General features: G+C 39.9%; 1 protein-coding gene across 2 annotated transcripts in view; it reads left to right on the top strand.

Annotated features, from left to right (window-relative positions):
- Nucleotides 1-15,047, top strand: part of cdc27 (cell division cycle 27) — a 44,784-nt gene that overhangs the window by 12,259 nt on the left and 17,478 nt on the right. For both annotated transcript variants that reach the window (XM_057817565.1, XM_057817564.1), the window contains 7 exons: nucleotides 5,703-5,802; nucleotides 5,961-6,141; nucleotides 6,217-6,389; nucleotides 7,351-7,503; nucleotides 7,579-7,659; nucleotides 10,715-10,960; nucleotides 11,022-11,150. In XM_057817565.1, the coding sequence (XP_057673548.1) occupies nucleotides 5,703-5,802; nucleotides 5,961-6,141; nucleotides 6,217-6,389; nucleotides 7,351-7,503; nucleotides 7,579-7,659; nucleotides 10,715-10,960; nucleotides 11,022-11,150 (1,063 nt within the window). The remainder of the gene's footprint in view (nucleotides 1-5,702; nucleotides 5,803-5,960; nucleotides 6,142-6,216; nucleotides 6,390-7,350; nucleotides 7,504-7,578; nucleotides 7,660-10,714; nucleotides 10,961-11,021; nucleotides 11,151-15,047) is intronic.

Raw genomic sequence — 15,047 nt, 5'->3', positions numbered from 1 at the left:
CGGCATGCTCTCGGATTGAGGGGTCGCCTCGCATCGCATCGCTCCCGTCGTCCGCCTTAGACGCGTTATTATCGGCTGGGACTTGAGCTGACGGCCGGTGTCGGCACAACACCGGCCCGACGAGTGGTGGGAATGACTCTTGCTTCTTAAAGCTTTTCAGAAATACAGGGATCCCTCGTTTTTCGCGGTTAATGGGGACCAGAACCCGCCGCAATAAGAGAAAACCGCGAAGTAGCCCCCCCCCCCCCCCCCCCCCCCATTTTTTTGGTGTGTGTTCAATGTATTTATTCAGATTTTACATTGGAAAAAAGATACATATATATAACACGTTTTTTCACTTTTTTCACCAAAGTATCATTTATAAATGGTTTTCAAGCACTTCAAAATGTAAGAATTATAAGTTTTAAACATGTTACTGCCCCACCGAATTATTTTCAAACAAGAATAAAGTAGTAAGAAAATGCTTGGCTTTATTAAATGCTTCATACTGAGTCTACTCAAACCCTCTCAGGCTTTGTTAAACGGTGATTGACACATGTGCAAAGTTTTTCTTTTTATATATATTTTTTGTTTGAAGCAACTTATTTGATTGAATAATAAAAACACAAATGTCCTAGCCAAAATGTGGCCCAAACGCAAAACAACATTACTTCAATGGAAAAATTTGTTTCAATCAAGAAAAATAGTTTTCAAATGCTTTTTTTGTCTCAAATTTATTTTGCAATCAAAAACATTTTTTTTTTTTATTGAAGTGACTTTTGGGATTAAAAGTATAACTGTATTTTGATTGAAGCAACTTTGTTTTTGATAGAAGTAACTTTGTTTTTTGATTGAATAATAAAAACACAAATCTACCTCCATCGTTATTGAGAGAGAAAGAAATTAAGAAAGCTTTAAAACTAAAAGCCACCGGGGAGTCTTTTTTTTTTTTTTTTTTTTTTTTTTAAATATTTATATTTCATTACATAGACATGCCTCGTAGGGAAAGGAGATTGAGGGATAAAAAAAGGAGTTGGATGAGGCTGCTAAAGGCAGCGGATACCTCATCAGCTGGGTGAATAGCAGACCTGGTAAGAACAGGTTTGCAAGGATAGTCGGGTATTAAATACAATTATAAACACATTACAATGTTATTTTTCTATAAGATTTTATGTCATTGCTTTATTAATCATTAGGTGCTAGAGTTGTTAAGTATGGATAATAATGAAATAATAGTTTTGAGAAAACTGTGCTGTTGGTGGCTCAGTGACCATCTGATGTGGTTTGTTCTCAGATGAACAAGTTGAGGAAGGAAGTTTTGATGCAGAGATTGAAGGAAGAACAGAGCTAGACTGACTGAGTCACAGCCAGAAAGTGTGGATGACAGTTTTGATTTCTATTCACTGTTGCCCCCTCCCAATTAAAGTATGTCACAGTCGCAGCCAATTATTATCTAAAGGTGGTTAAAATTGAAGTTATGTTGTTTTAAGGTGTATTAAATACTTGTTCATGTGCCCCTTTTGATCTACGAGCACCCGCCCCTCCACCGGTCTCTGCACGGCCCTGCTGAAACACAGCACCTTTTAACCCCTGACCCATTTTCATGCCTGCATACTCCTCATATTGTTTGTGGTGGTACTGGTATTTCGCTAAATGCTTGATTAGTAGGTTGTATTCAAACTTCTTACAGCTTTACCACCACGCTTGACTTTATTGTGGCATATGTTGCACTCTGCCTCTTCGTCTTTGTCGTCCTTTAAGGTGAAATGATCCCACACAGCAGACATTTTTACCGATAAGGTCTCTCGGGAAATTGGGAGACGGTAATGTAGTGTGTTAAAGGTGTGCCGTAAAATGCGGACTGGATTTTAGGGAAACCGAAGCAAATACTGGAATGGATTTTGTAAATCGGTGCGCTGGAAAACCCGGACCGGACTTCAAAAAAAAAAAACTGGATCGGAAATCTGGATCGGAATTTTTCCGTGTTGGCCGATCCGATACCGATGCGCATTTTTTTGCCCATATCGGCGTCCGATCCGATCCAAATATCGGATCGGGACATCTCCAGTCTGGCATGAATCGCTGTCTTTAGGTCATGCATCACCATCTCAATGGGGTTCAAGTCTGGACTTTGACTTGGCCATTCCAGAACATTTATTTTGTTCTTCTGAAACCATTCTGAAGTTGAGTTGTTTCTGTGTTTTGGATCATTGTCTTGTTACAGCATCCATCCTCTTTTTAGCTTCAACTGTCTAACAGACGGCCTCAGGTTTTCCTGCAAAACATCCTGATAAACCTTTGAATTCATTCTTCCATTAATGATTGCAAGTTGTCCAGGCCCTGAAGAATTAAAACAGCCCCAAATCATGATGCTCCCTCCACCATGCTTCACGGTGGGGATGTGTTGTTGGTTAGATATTCCATTTTTCCTCCCTTCATGACATTGTGTGTTACTCCCGAACAATTCATATTTGGTTTCATCAGTCCACAAAATATTTTGCCAAAACTTCTGTGGAGTGTCCAAGTGCCTCTTTGCGAACATTGGAGCAACAATGTATTTTTTAGATCGCAGTGGCTTCCTCTGTAGAGTCCTCCCATGAACACAATTCTTGGCCATAGGTTTACATGTAGTTGATGTGTGCACTGAGATATTGGACTGTGGCAGTGATTTTTATAAGTCTTTGGCAGACTTTCTATGGTTCTGTTTTACCTCCGAGTATTCTGGGCTAAACTCTTGGCGTCATCTTTGGTGAACGGCCACTCTTTGTTAGAGAAGCAACAGCACCAAACTCTCTCCATTTGTAGACAACTTTTCTGACTGTCGATTGATGAACATCCGGACTGTTAGAAATGGTTTTGTATCCTTTCCCAGCTTTATACAAATCAACAATCCTTGATCGCAGGTCTTCAGACAGCTCTTTTGACCGAGTCATGATGCACTTCCGACAATGCTTCTCATCAAAAAAATTTTTTACCAGGTGTGTGTTTTATAGTGGACAGGGCAGCTTTAAACCACTCGTCAGTGATTGGGCACACACCTGACTTAAATTGCTGGGTAAAAATTGGTTTCAGTTGCTCAAGTCTCCTTAGGCAGAGGGTTCACTTACTTATTTTTCCCCTCTACTGTCATTGTTTGCATGCTATCCTTATTAAAATATGAAAACCTAATAAATGTTTAGGTGGGTTTATTGAAAGCAGACACTGTTTTTACTTCTGTATGATTTTGACAAAGATCAGATCACAATCGATGGTGATTTTATGCAGAATAGTGTGAAATTCCCAAAGGTTGATACATTTTCATACCACTGTATTTATTCAGATTTAGCATTGGAAAGAGATACATATAAGACATGATTTACCCCGCTCCCCCAAAGTACTTATTATTCTTTATTAAATGCTTCATTGAGTGAGTCCTCCCAAATCAGCGCCTGCTGCTTAGAATGGCACACAACACAATGAGTTGCTGTACAGCCAATGTTTAACAAGTTAAACGAGGTGGCGCCTTTGGAAAAAGCTTCTCTGGCAAGTTCAAAGCAGCTCCCCTGTCACTCATCGTTAACTTTAACAAGCTGCAGCTGCCTGGTGAGAAAGAAAAGCTTCAGGAAGAGTGAGTCCATGTCTATACGTAGCAGGGTATTTGGCAAAAAGAACTTTTTCTACAGTTTGACCTATCATCCACACGCACATTTAAATGACGGTTCTTAAAAACGCTGTCCAAAAAGAAGTTGTGCGAATTCTGCGTTTGTGGCATCATCATGTGGAGACCGATAACCGAACATTTAACTGTGGAAACGTCACTGACTGTGACAAACTTTGTCCCTACGTCACGTATGAGACCACCAGGTGCTTTTTTTGCTTCCATTTATTTACAAACTCTTGCAGTGCTTCATATTAAAGAACACATTTGAAGGATGAGGGTATTTATGGACGATTATTTTTCACGCATTGTTATGTATGTACTTAAAAATGAATGAACGCGGTTGGCTGTGGAAGCTTTTTTTAAATTTTTTTTTTATTTATGTATTTTTTACTACAAACGTGCTGGTGTGGACATAATTATTTTTTCCCAATATATTAGGGCAGGATCCTCGGTTTAAAAAAAACCCCTGCTTGGTGCCGACATGGCCTGAGAGGCTGTACGTGATTGGATGGGACATCCTCTATAAAATCTGGCCTTTATTTATTATTTCTTTTAATTGAAAAAAAAAAATACGCGATGGATTGAGGGCGTGATGTTTGAAGCGCAAAGTAGCGAGGGATCACTGTAAAGCAGTTGGAACTGTAGGAAGTTTTTTTTCTTTTTTTTTTTTTTCCCATCAATAGTATTGACCTCAAATTTATCGACACGTTTGCCCAACACGCTCAATATGTGTTGTGCAATATTCAGTTTGTTCCCAGTCGTCACAATGGACGGCTCTTGTGTTTTAGGCTTGAAGACCGAAACGAAAGAGGGCCAAAATTTGGTTTCAACAGTACGCAAAATTTGGTGACACCATATTTTAGAAGAATTGCTAAATAGTGAGCCGCATGACAAAAAATTTTAAATAATGGAAGGATTTGTTGTATTTTTGGCTGTGCTTTTTCCACCATTTACAAGCAAACAAGATAGTTGTGTGTACTGTCATATCTCTTGAGCGGCTTTCAATAACTCTTTGAGATTTGGCAACTGGGAATATATTCAGTGTTTTTCAACATTTTTTGAGAGAACGGTGCACTTTTCAAATCTCAAGGCACACTAACAGATGAAAAAAAAAAAAAAAAGAATTTCCGTAGCCTTTATTAACAATATAAAGTCGTGTTCTGAATAGGAATCAAACTCAAAGACTCATTTTATAATCATATTTTTACTCACGCCGTGTGACTTGTATTGCAGTGTTGTTTTTGGCAGCCCTTTTAATTTTCGTCTTAGTCTTTTGGACACAATATCAAAGCATCTTTCTATTTTAAAACCTTTCTATCGATGTCACCGTTATAGTTTCGCTAGCTCCAATGCAACTCTTACCTCTTGCGCATCACCAAACAAAGTAATTAGCTACCTATTGACATATGGAAGAATATTGCTTGATTAATGACTATTGGACAGCACACATTCAACGACTGCACAATGGTGGATTCATTGTCAAGACACCTTTTTAACATCATTTAGGTAAAAGTGGATTATTTTCCCCGGCACACAAGACACATGGCCCAGTGGTTGACAAACACTGCTCTATTTGTGTAAAAGAATCTAATGGTAAATATACAATACTTTTTATTTCCATAACTATAATCCTTGCTTGTAACTTTCTAAAGCGCAGGGTAAGTTCTGATGTACATCTAATTTGCCCAAAAAGAAATATCTTTCGACAACGGCATAACAATGTGTTCTCTTCCGCGCCAGGTCAAGAAATGGTTTACGCAAAATGTTGATGGGGTGCCACACACACAAATGTTTTTGACTGTTTGCACAGAAAATATTTAAATGAAATGGCTCTGTCAATACTTTGTCGTCGTCAATATCATCCATACACGATCAAAAAATGCCAAATAATTTGACCTCAATACTAATGAAAGTTTAAGTGTTGTAAGTGGTATTATGCCAAAGTTACAGTGTGGTCAATGTGAGAACATTTTTTTCAAGCAGCTCTGGTTAGCATAACACTGCTAATGAGTTAACGTAGCATTGATGATAATAGACGTCCACCGCAGTCAAAGAGTCAATGCCATGTTGTTTTGTGTCTCAGCGGTTCCCCTCAGGTGCTGAGCCCTAGCATGTCGGCGCCTCCCAACGTACAGCCCAGAAGAAGCTCCCGACTCTTCACCAGTGCCAGCTCCACTGCCAAGGTAACACACTCTGCATTCAATCGCTATGAGCTCCTCCCAGTCCGAATGGATTTGACATCTCTCATCATCAATGGCACTGAAACATGATGAATTAGCGGCAGTCTAAACGGGGCCTGAATGAGACCTTTTTTTTTAATTCATTTATGTATTTTATGCAGGAGAACAGCAAGAAGCTAAAGATGAAGTTCCCCCCTAAGATCCCCAACAGGAAAACCAAATGTAAATCCAGCAAGACGTCCAACAGCACCAACCTGAACGAGAGCCTGGACATCCTGCGTCTAGACCCGGCTCTGAGTCTGCCTGATGCCAAGGTGCCTCAGCACCAGAGGGCGGCGGCAGGTAACGTTCGCCATGGGGTGGTGGCGGCAATTGCGGGGACGGTGAGTTGAAACCTCTTTGTCGGTGGGCACCCAGACGGCGTGCTGGCGTTGCTCCGGGAGCTAGGTCGCGGCTACCAGGCGCTGTGCTCTTATAACTGCCGGGAAGCCGTCGCCATCCTCAGCGCTTTGCCGCCGCAGCACTACAACACAGGATGGGTCCTTACGCACATTGGACGGGCCTACTTTGAGCTAGCCGAGTACACGCAGGTGAGAAGGAGGGATGTGACAAAATAGAGATATGTTGCTATATTGCAATACTTTTTAGTGTAAATGTCTCAATCACATATTTATGCACCCGAGTTCCATAGAGTACCAATCCAATACCTCGGCAATTTATTAATTTATTACAAAACGTAATTTACTTGTTTCTTTTGACAATATCCTTGTCCATTTTGATTAGGAAGTTGCTCTGGAGCCAATATAAACCTAATAAATACAATCTTCGGTTCAGATTCTGATCCTCGGATCGGGCCTGATTTCTAATTATTTGATCAGATCGGGGACATCCCTAATCGTTTGTTGCTTTTGGCCCTTAATTCTTTCAGTGCCATTGGCAGCAATAGTTGTTAAATTTGTTTGAAAAGGGAAAGCTGGCTTTTGAGAAATCATATTTCACTGCCATTGACTGCTGCCGACCCCAGAGTCAAAATGGATTAGACGTCTTTCGCCGTCAGTGGCAGCCAATGAGTTAATACTTAAAATAGAAATAAGTACATTTTAAAAACCCAATCTTTTTCACCTGGTTACGATTTTTAAAAAATGACATTATCAGACCCGATTACCAATCACATGATTGGATTAATAAAAGTTTAAATTAAAAATGTGAAATCAAAAATAAAATTAATGCTATAAAATACATATATATTTGAAATTATTTATGTTGAAAAAATGTTTGAATTAAAAAAAACCTAAAGGAAAATGTTAAATGTCGAAATGTTTTAGGTAAATAAAAATTCTAATAAACTGGGGGGGAACGAAAATCAATAAACAATGAAATCTTGGGGAAAATATGAATACTGAAAAAACATTTTGAACTCACTGGCTAGCTGACACCCAATCCGTTTGAACTTGCTGGTCCCCATTTTTAGCTCCACCCTGAACAAAACGGCGTCTTCAAAATAAAAAATGTATTTCTTTTGTTTTGTTTTTTCCTCTGTGGCGTCTTCAGGCAGAGCGTCTGTTCAGCGAGGTGCGGCGGATGGAGTCATACCGAGTTGAGGGCATGGAGATCTACTCCACCACATTGTGGCACCTGCAGAAGGAAGTGGCATTGTCCGCCTTGTCCAAAGACCTGACCGACATGGACAAGAACTGCCCCGAGGTCTCATCTATTTGTCGTCACTTCTGACGGGCGGCGCAGACCCCGACGCACTCACGCCTTGTCTTGTCTGCGCAGGCCTGGTGCGTCGCAGGAAACTGTTTCAGCCTGCAGAGGGAACACGACATTGCCATTAAGTTCTTTCAGAGAGCCATCCAGGTGAGCCACAGTAGATACAAGCAGGAATGATTACAAGTTATGATTTTCTTGTTTGATAAGATGAAAATTAACTCAATATTCTCACATGGAACAATACGAACAGGAGATTAAAAAAAAACCGTTTGAATTAAAAAATGCCTGAAAAAGAAATGTGTTGAATAAGAAAATGTGGGATAAAATACACCCAATTTCAGGGATACAATATAAAAAAACTCATAAAATGAAAAATTATGTGAAATACTTAGTGCATGTGAAGATAGTGTTGGATGAACAATAGAAAAATGGGGAAAATACGATGAAGTAAAAAATATTCCCCAGATATTAGACGAAATAATAAAATATATACAGTGCCTTGCAAAAGTATTCGGCCCCCTTGAATCTTGCAACCTTTCGCCACATTTCAGGCTTCAAACATAAAGATATGAAATTTAATTTTTTTGTCAAGAATCAACAAGTGGGACACAATCGTGAAGTGGAACAACATTTATTGGATAATTTAAACTTTTTTAACAAATAAAAAACTGAAAAGTGGGGCGGGCAATATTATTCGGCCCCTTTACTTTCAGTGCAGCACACTCACTCCAGAAGTTCAGTGAGGATCTCTGAATGATCCAATGTTGTCCTAAATGACCGATGATGATAAATAGAATCCACCTGTGTGTAATCAAGTTTCCGTATAAATGCACCTGCTCTGTGATAGTTTCAGGGTTCTGTTTAAAGTGGAGAGAGCATTATGAAAACCAAGGAACACACCAGGCAGGTCCGAGATACTGTTGTGGAGAAGTTTAAAGCCGGATTTGGATACAAAAAGATTTCCCAAGCTTTAAACATCTCAAGGAGCACTGTGCAAGCCATCATATTGAAATGGAAGGAGCATCAGACCACTGCAAATCTACCAAGACCCGGCCGTCCTTCCAAACTTTCTTCTCAAACAAGGAGAAAACTGATCAGAGATGCAGCCAAGAGGCCCATGATCACTCTGGATGAACTGCAGAGATCTACAGCTGAGGTGGGAGAGTCTGTCCATAGGACAACAATCAGTCGTACACTGCACAAATCTGGCCTTTATGGAAGAGTGGCAAGAAGAAAGCCATTTCTCAAAGATATCCATAAAAAGTTTCATTTAAAGTTTGCCACAAGCCACCTGGGAGACACACCAAACATATGGAAGAAGGTGCTCTGGTCAGATGAAACCAAAATTGAACATTTTGGCCACAATGCAAAACGATATGTTTGACGTAAAAGCAACACAGCTCATCACCCTGAACACCCCATCCCCACTGTCAAACATGGTGGTGGCAGCATCATGGTTTGGGCCTGCTTTTCTTCAGCAGGGACAGGGAAGATGGTTAAAATTGACGGGAAGATGGATGCAGCCAAATACAGGAACATTCTGGAAGAAAACCTGTTGGTATCTGCACAAGACCTGAGACTGGGACGGAGATTTATCTTCCAACAGGACAATGATCCAAAACATAAAGCCAAATCTACAATGGAATGGTTAAAAAATAAACGTATCCAGGTGTTAGAATGGCCAAGTCAAAGTCCAGACCTGAATCCAATCGAGAATCTGTGGAAAGAGCTGAAGACTGCTGTTCACAAACACTCTCCATCCAACCTCACTGAGCTCGAGCTGTTTTGCAAGGAAGAATGGGCAAGAATGTCAGTCTCTCGATGTGCAAAACTGATAGAAACATACCCCAAGCGACTTGCAGCTGTAATTGGAGCAAAAGGTGGCGCTACAAAGTATTAACGCAAGGGGGCCGAATAATATTGCACGCCCCACTTTTCAGTTTTTTATTTGTTAAAAAAGTTTAAATTATCCAATAAATGTTGTTCCACTTCACGATTGTGTCCCACTTGTTGTTGATTCTTGACAAAAAATTAAAATTTTATTATCTTTATGTTTGAAGCCTGAAATGTGGCGAAAGGTTGCAAGGTTCAAGGGGGCCGAATACTTTTGCAAGGCACTGTATATTTAAAAGACACAAATAATGGAAAAAATATATAAATATGAAAAGACTTTGTTAAGCGAGATGCACAATGATTAGAAAATACAACTAAATCCACAAAATAAGACAAAATAGTAAAGGAATTTGACAAAAATCAGCTGGGCCGACAACAGAAAGTGGTATTTGCCATGTTGCGAAATGGATTTTGCCAAGTGCCTTTTTTTTTTTTTTTTTTTTTTTTTTTTTTTTTTTTTTTGCCATGTGGCAAAATGGATTTGTGGCAAAATGGATTTTGACACGTGGCATTTTTTTTTTGGGGGGGGGGGTATGTGGCAAAATGGATGCGCTGTAATTTAAAGTGTATGGCGGTCAATGGCATAGCCTGACTTGGGTTCCAGTTGAATGTCAATGCAATCAAATGGTAAGTGTATAGTCAAAAATCACAGTCACACACATTTTTCTGCCATTTAAAATGAATGGAAATTTTGGATATGCATGGCCTGTAAAAATGCCATGTACCCCCCAAAAATGCTACATACGAAAAAAATATGCCACAAACCAAAATCCATTTTGCCACATACCAATAATAATGCCACATGTCAAAATACATTTTACCACATGGCAAAATCCCACTTGGCAAAATACATTTATCCACATGGCAAATACCACTTTTGGTTCTCGCTGTATCTCAAAATAGGGACAGTCAGACAAAATGAAAAAAATGTTTGAAAAGTATTTGAAAAATACAAGAAAATAAACAATGGAATGACAAATAAAGGACCAAATACACAAAATAGATAATAATAGATGGAAAATACACTAAAAAATGTAAATAAAGGAAAAGGAAAATGAATATTAAAAATTTAGACGAAAAAAGAACATGCAAAGGATCAGAAAAATTAAAAACAAATGTTAGACGAGCAATACAAAATTATTTGGGGAAAAATACAAAAAGAAAAAAAATGCCCCAAAAAAAGTTTGGGAAATATACAAAAATTATCTTAAAAATATCCAAAGTAAAATATTTTAGATGGAAAATATGTAAATCTTGTCAGTTGAAGTGGTTGTATGTAAAACAAAGCGTTTGTCTCTGTGCGGTGGAGGTGGACCCGAGCTTTGCTTACGCCTACACGCTGCTGGGTCATGAGTTCGTAATGACTGAGGAGCTGGAGCGAGGGCTGGCGTGTTTCCGCAATGCCATTCGAGTCAGCAACAGACACTACAACGCCTGGTACGGCCTGGGAATGATCTACTTCAAACAGGAGAAGTTCAACCTGGCCGAAATCCACTTCAGGAAAGCACTAGGCATTAATCCACAGAGCTCCGTGCTGCTCTGTCACATCGGCGTGGTACGTCGTCAGCAGGCTATGTCTCGTGTCACCGCCAAAAACATTTTGTCCGTGCCGGCAGGTGCAGCACGCCTTGAAGAAGTCAGACGCGGCTTTAGAGACGTTGAACAAAGCCATCGGGATCGACCCCACAAATCCCCTCTGCAAGTTCCACAGGGCATCTATCCTCTTTGCCAACGACAAATACAAGGTAACGCGGCACTTCTGACAGCTTCAAACGCTAGGCGCGGTGACAAAAGTACAAACAAGACAGATGTAAGTGTGGAAAGCACCAATTTCATGATCAATTTTTGTAACTGTAATTTGTAGGGATGTCCCGATTGCATATTTTTGCATCCAACTCACCTGATTTTTAGAATTTGCCTATATAGTCCTGATCTGATACTTAAAAAAAATTTTTTTTTTAAATTTTTGACTTGAACAAAAGTTCCAAACATGTTACAGTGCTGTTTTTTTTTTTTTTTTTTTTTTTTTTTACAGTACTTCCTCTACCTCTTTTTCTTGGAATGTAGCATAGTGTAAAACGTATATACGTATTTTTGTATCTTTTGGCAGTGCCATTGTATTTCTGGATCCTTTCGTTACTTTTTAGCCCTTTAAAAAAATGTATATACATATATGTGTCTATATATATATATATATATATATATATATATACAGTATATTAGGGGTGTAACAGTACACAAAAATCTCGGTTCGATACGTACCTCGGTTTTGAGGTCTCAGTTCATTTTCGGTACAGTAAGAAAACAAAATGCAAACTAGGCCTGCAAGCAGGACTGAACGGGCCCTCGCGATCTAGCGCAACTCGGACGTCACGCAACTCGGACTGTGTGCAGGTCAGGGCGGTGGCAGATCCTCCTCTCTAATCATCTCATTAGAACCTAACATGCTCGAAAGTCGCCTATTTACATTCCCACACCCAAGAGATAAAAACCCCTATTGGAGAGAGTACTACAAAAAAGGAGCCACTACTGAGCTGTGCAGCCAAGCCCTTATTCAAAACTAAAATTAATCTTCTAACTGGGCCAATTCGACCAAGTGTGCCAACTATTGTGGCTCTATAAGCTGCCTGAGTCTCTGAAAAAAAATATTTCCTTTAAATGGCGAACAAAGGGTCGTCACGGCAACAGACAGAGACACGTGGACATGGGCCGTAAATAAGTATTTTAATAGGTCTTGAAACTACAATGACCAACCTGAAAAGAACTGGACATGTATTGGAAAAACGAGTGACTTTCTATTGCCACTAGTTGGCGCTGTAGGGTTGATGCAAATGACCCCTACAAGGCCCTTCAGGGTATGACTCTCAACAAGCACGGGAAGTTTGGCGCAGATATGTTGTATATCTGCCGAGTTATGACTGTTCAAAGTTTTTGGAGAGAAAAATTGTTGACAGTCATTTTCACTTTCCTGTTTGGACCCCTCCGCTTCAACGAAACTTCAATATTTTTCATCAGGCACCTGAAGACAGGTCTTAAGGCTTCCCTTTTGCAGGTTTGAGGTAGATTGATTTTTTCCCTTTAGAGGAGGAGTGTGTCCCGTAAAAAAGGGCATTTCCTGTTCCCACTAGGAGGCGCCAGGCACAAATGGTAAATTTTCAATCCAGTCCTGCTCAGGCTAGTATACCTCACACACATGCCAGATTTAAAATAGATTGAACGTTGTATGAGGGAGTTATCAGTCATTTTCCGAATTCGGTGTTTTGGCGAAAAAATGGCCGACTTTGGCACCCCGCCCAGGTCAGGCCCGTGAATGAAAACACACCATTTTTATAACTTAAGATTTCATATGCCTCATGAACAGGCTCGCCAATTTTGAGAATGATCAAACTAATTCCCTAGGTGCCAAGGTGTAAAATGTGCACACTGTAAATCGATAAAAATTTCACATTCAATCCAAAATACCCGATTTCCTGTAGGATTTGGAATGTGTGTGCAAGAGACTTTTTGGAGCAGTTTTGCACAAAGTTTTGACTCTCCAAATTTCATCACTCTATGTTAGAAAAACCTAAATGGAGAGGCCTTTTTGAAAATTTCAAGGGGGCGCCACTGAGCCATTTTGTTAAATTTTTTCGTAACGTTGCAAGATTATCGAACGTTATCCAAAGCCGCATGTATGTGCAAATTTTGGTGAGTTTTTATGCATATTCAAGCCTCCAAATGTAAACTCTTACTGTGAACCCATGAAAATTTCACATTCGATCCAAAATACCCAATTTCCTGTTGGATTTGGAATATGGGTGCAAGAGACTTTTTGGAGCAGTTTTGCATAAGGTATCTACTCCCCAAATTTCCTTGCTCTATGTTGAAAAAACCCAATAGGAAAGGCCTTTTTTAAAACTTCTTTCTTTCGCCACTAGTTGGCACTGTAGAGTTGATGCAAATGACCCCTACAAGAACCTTCAGGGTATGACTCTCAACAAACACGGAAAGTTTGGCGCAGATATGTTGCATATCTGCCGAGTTATGACTGTTCAAAATTTTTGGCGAGACAAATTGTTGACGGTCATTTTCACTTCCAGTTTGGACCTCTCCGCTTCAACGAAACCTCAATATTTTTTATCAGGGACCTGAACACATGTCTTGAGGCTCCCCTGAAACAGGTTTGAGGTCAATAGATTTTTTTCCCTTGGAGGAGGAGCCTGTCTCGTAAAGAAGGCCATTTCCTGTTCCCACTAGGGGGCGCCAGGCCTAATGGGTAATATTTCAATGCAGTCGTGTTCAGGCTGGGATATCTCATATACATGCTAGAAATGAAAAAGATTGAACGTTGTATCACGGAGTTTTTAATCATTTTCTGAATTTGGTATTTTGCCCCAAAATGGCCGACTTTGGGACCACGCCCAGGCCCGACCCTTGAGTGAAAACACACCATTTTGAAAACTTAAGATCTCATATGTCTCCTGAATACTCTGACCAATTTTGAAGACGATCCAACTATTTTCTTCAGCGACAAGGTCTCAAATGTAAATCGATAAAATTTCACATTTGATCCAAAATTTCCGACTTCCTGTTGGATTTGGAATATGGGTGCAAGAGACTTTTTGGAGCAGTTTTGCACAATGTATCGACTCGCCAAATTTCATCGTTCTACGTTGAAAAAACCTAATAGGAAAGGCCTTTTTGAAAATTTCAAGGGGGCGCCACTGAGCGATTTTGTTAAATTTTTTTGTAGATTATCAAAATTTACGCAAAGTTGCATGTATGTGCAAATTTTGGTGAGTTTTCGTGCATGTTCAGGCCTCCAAATGTAAACCCCAACTGTGAACCGATAAAAATTTCACATTTGATCCAAAATATCCGATTTCCTGTTGGATTTGGAATATGGGTGCAAGAGGCTTTTTTGAACAGTTAGGCATAAGGTATCTACTCCCCAAATTTCATTGCTCTACGTTGAAAACCTGAGAGGAGAGGCCTTTTTGAAAATTTTAAGGGTAAAGGGGGCGCCACTGAGCCATTTTTTGACATTTTTTCAAAACGACACAAGATTATCGAAATTTACGCGAAGCGGCACGTATGTGCAAATTTTGGTGACTTTTCGTGCATGTTCAGGCCTCCAAATTGGCCATTTTCATTTGCCCTGAAAAAAGAAGAATAATAATAATAATAACTAGGCCTGCAAGCAGGACTGAACGGGCCCTCGCAATCTAGCGCAACTCGGACGTCACGCAACTCGGACTGTGTGCAGGTCAGGGTGTTGGCAGATGCTCCTCTCTAATCATCTCATTAGAACATAACATGCTCGAAAGTCGCCTATTTACATTCCCACACCCAAGAGATAAAAACCCCTATTGGAGAGAGTACTACAAAAAAGGAGCCACTACTGAGCTGTGCAGCCAAGCCCTTATTCAAAACCAAAATTAATCTTCTAACTGGGCCAATTCGACGAAGTGTGCCAAATATTGTGGCTATATAAGCTGCCTGAGTCTTTGAAAAAAAATATTTCCTTTAAATGGCGAATAAAGGGTCGTCACGGCAACAGACAGAGACACGTGGACATGGGCTGTAAATAAGTATTACAATAGGTCTTCAAATTACAATGACCAACCTGAAAAGAACTGGACATGTATTGGAAAAACGAGTGA

This window comes from Corythoichthys intestinalis, chromosome 16 (assembly GCF_030265065.1).
Source record: "Corythoichthys intestinalis isolate RoL2023-P3 chromosome 16, ASM3026506v1, whole genome shotgun sequence".
NCBI classification, from domain to species: Eukaryota; Metazoa; Chordata; class Actinopteri; order Syngnathiformes; family Syngnathidae; genus Corythoichthys; species Corythoichthys intestinalis.
The sequence above is the reverse complement of the archived record's forward strand: the minus strand, read 5'-3'. Positions and strand labels throughout refer to the sequence as shown.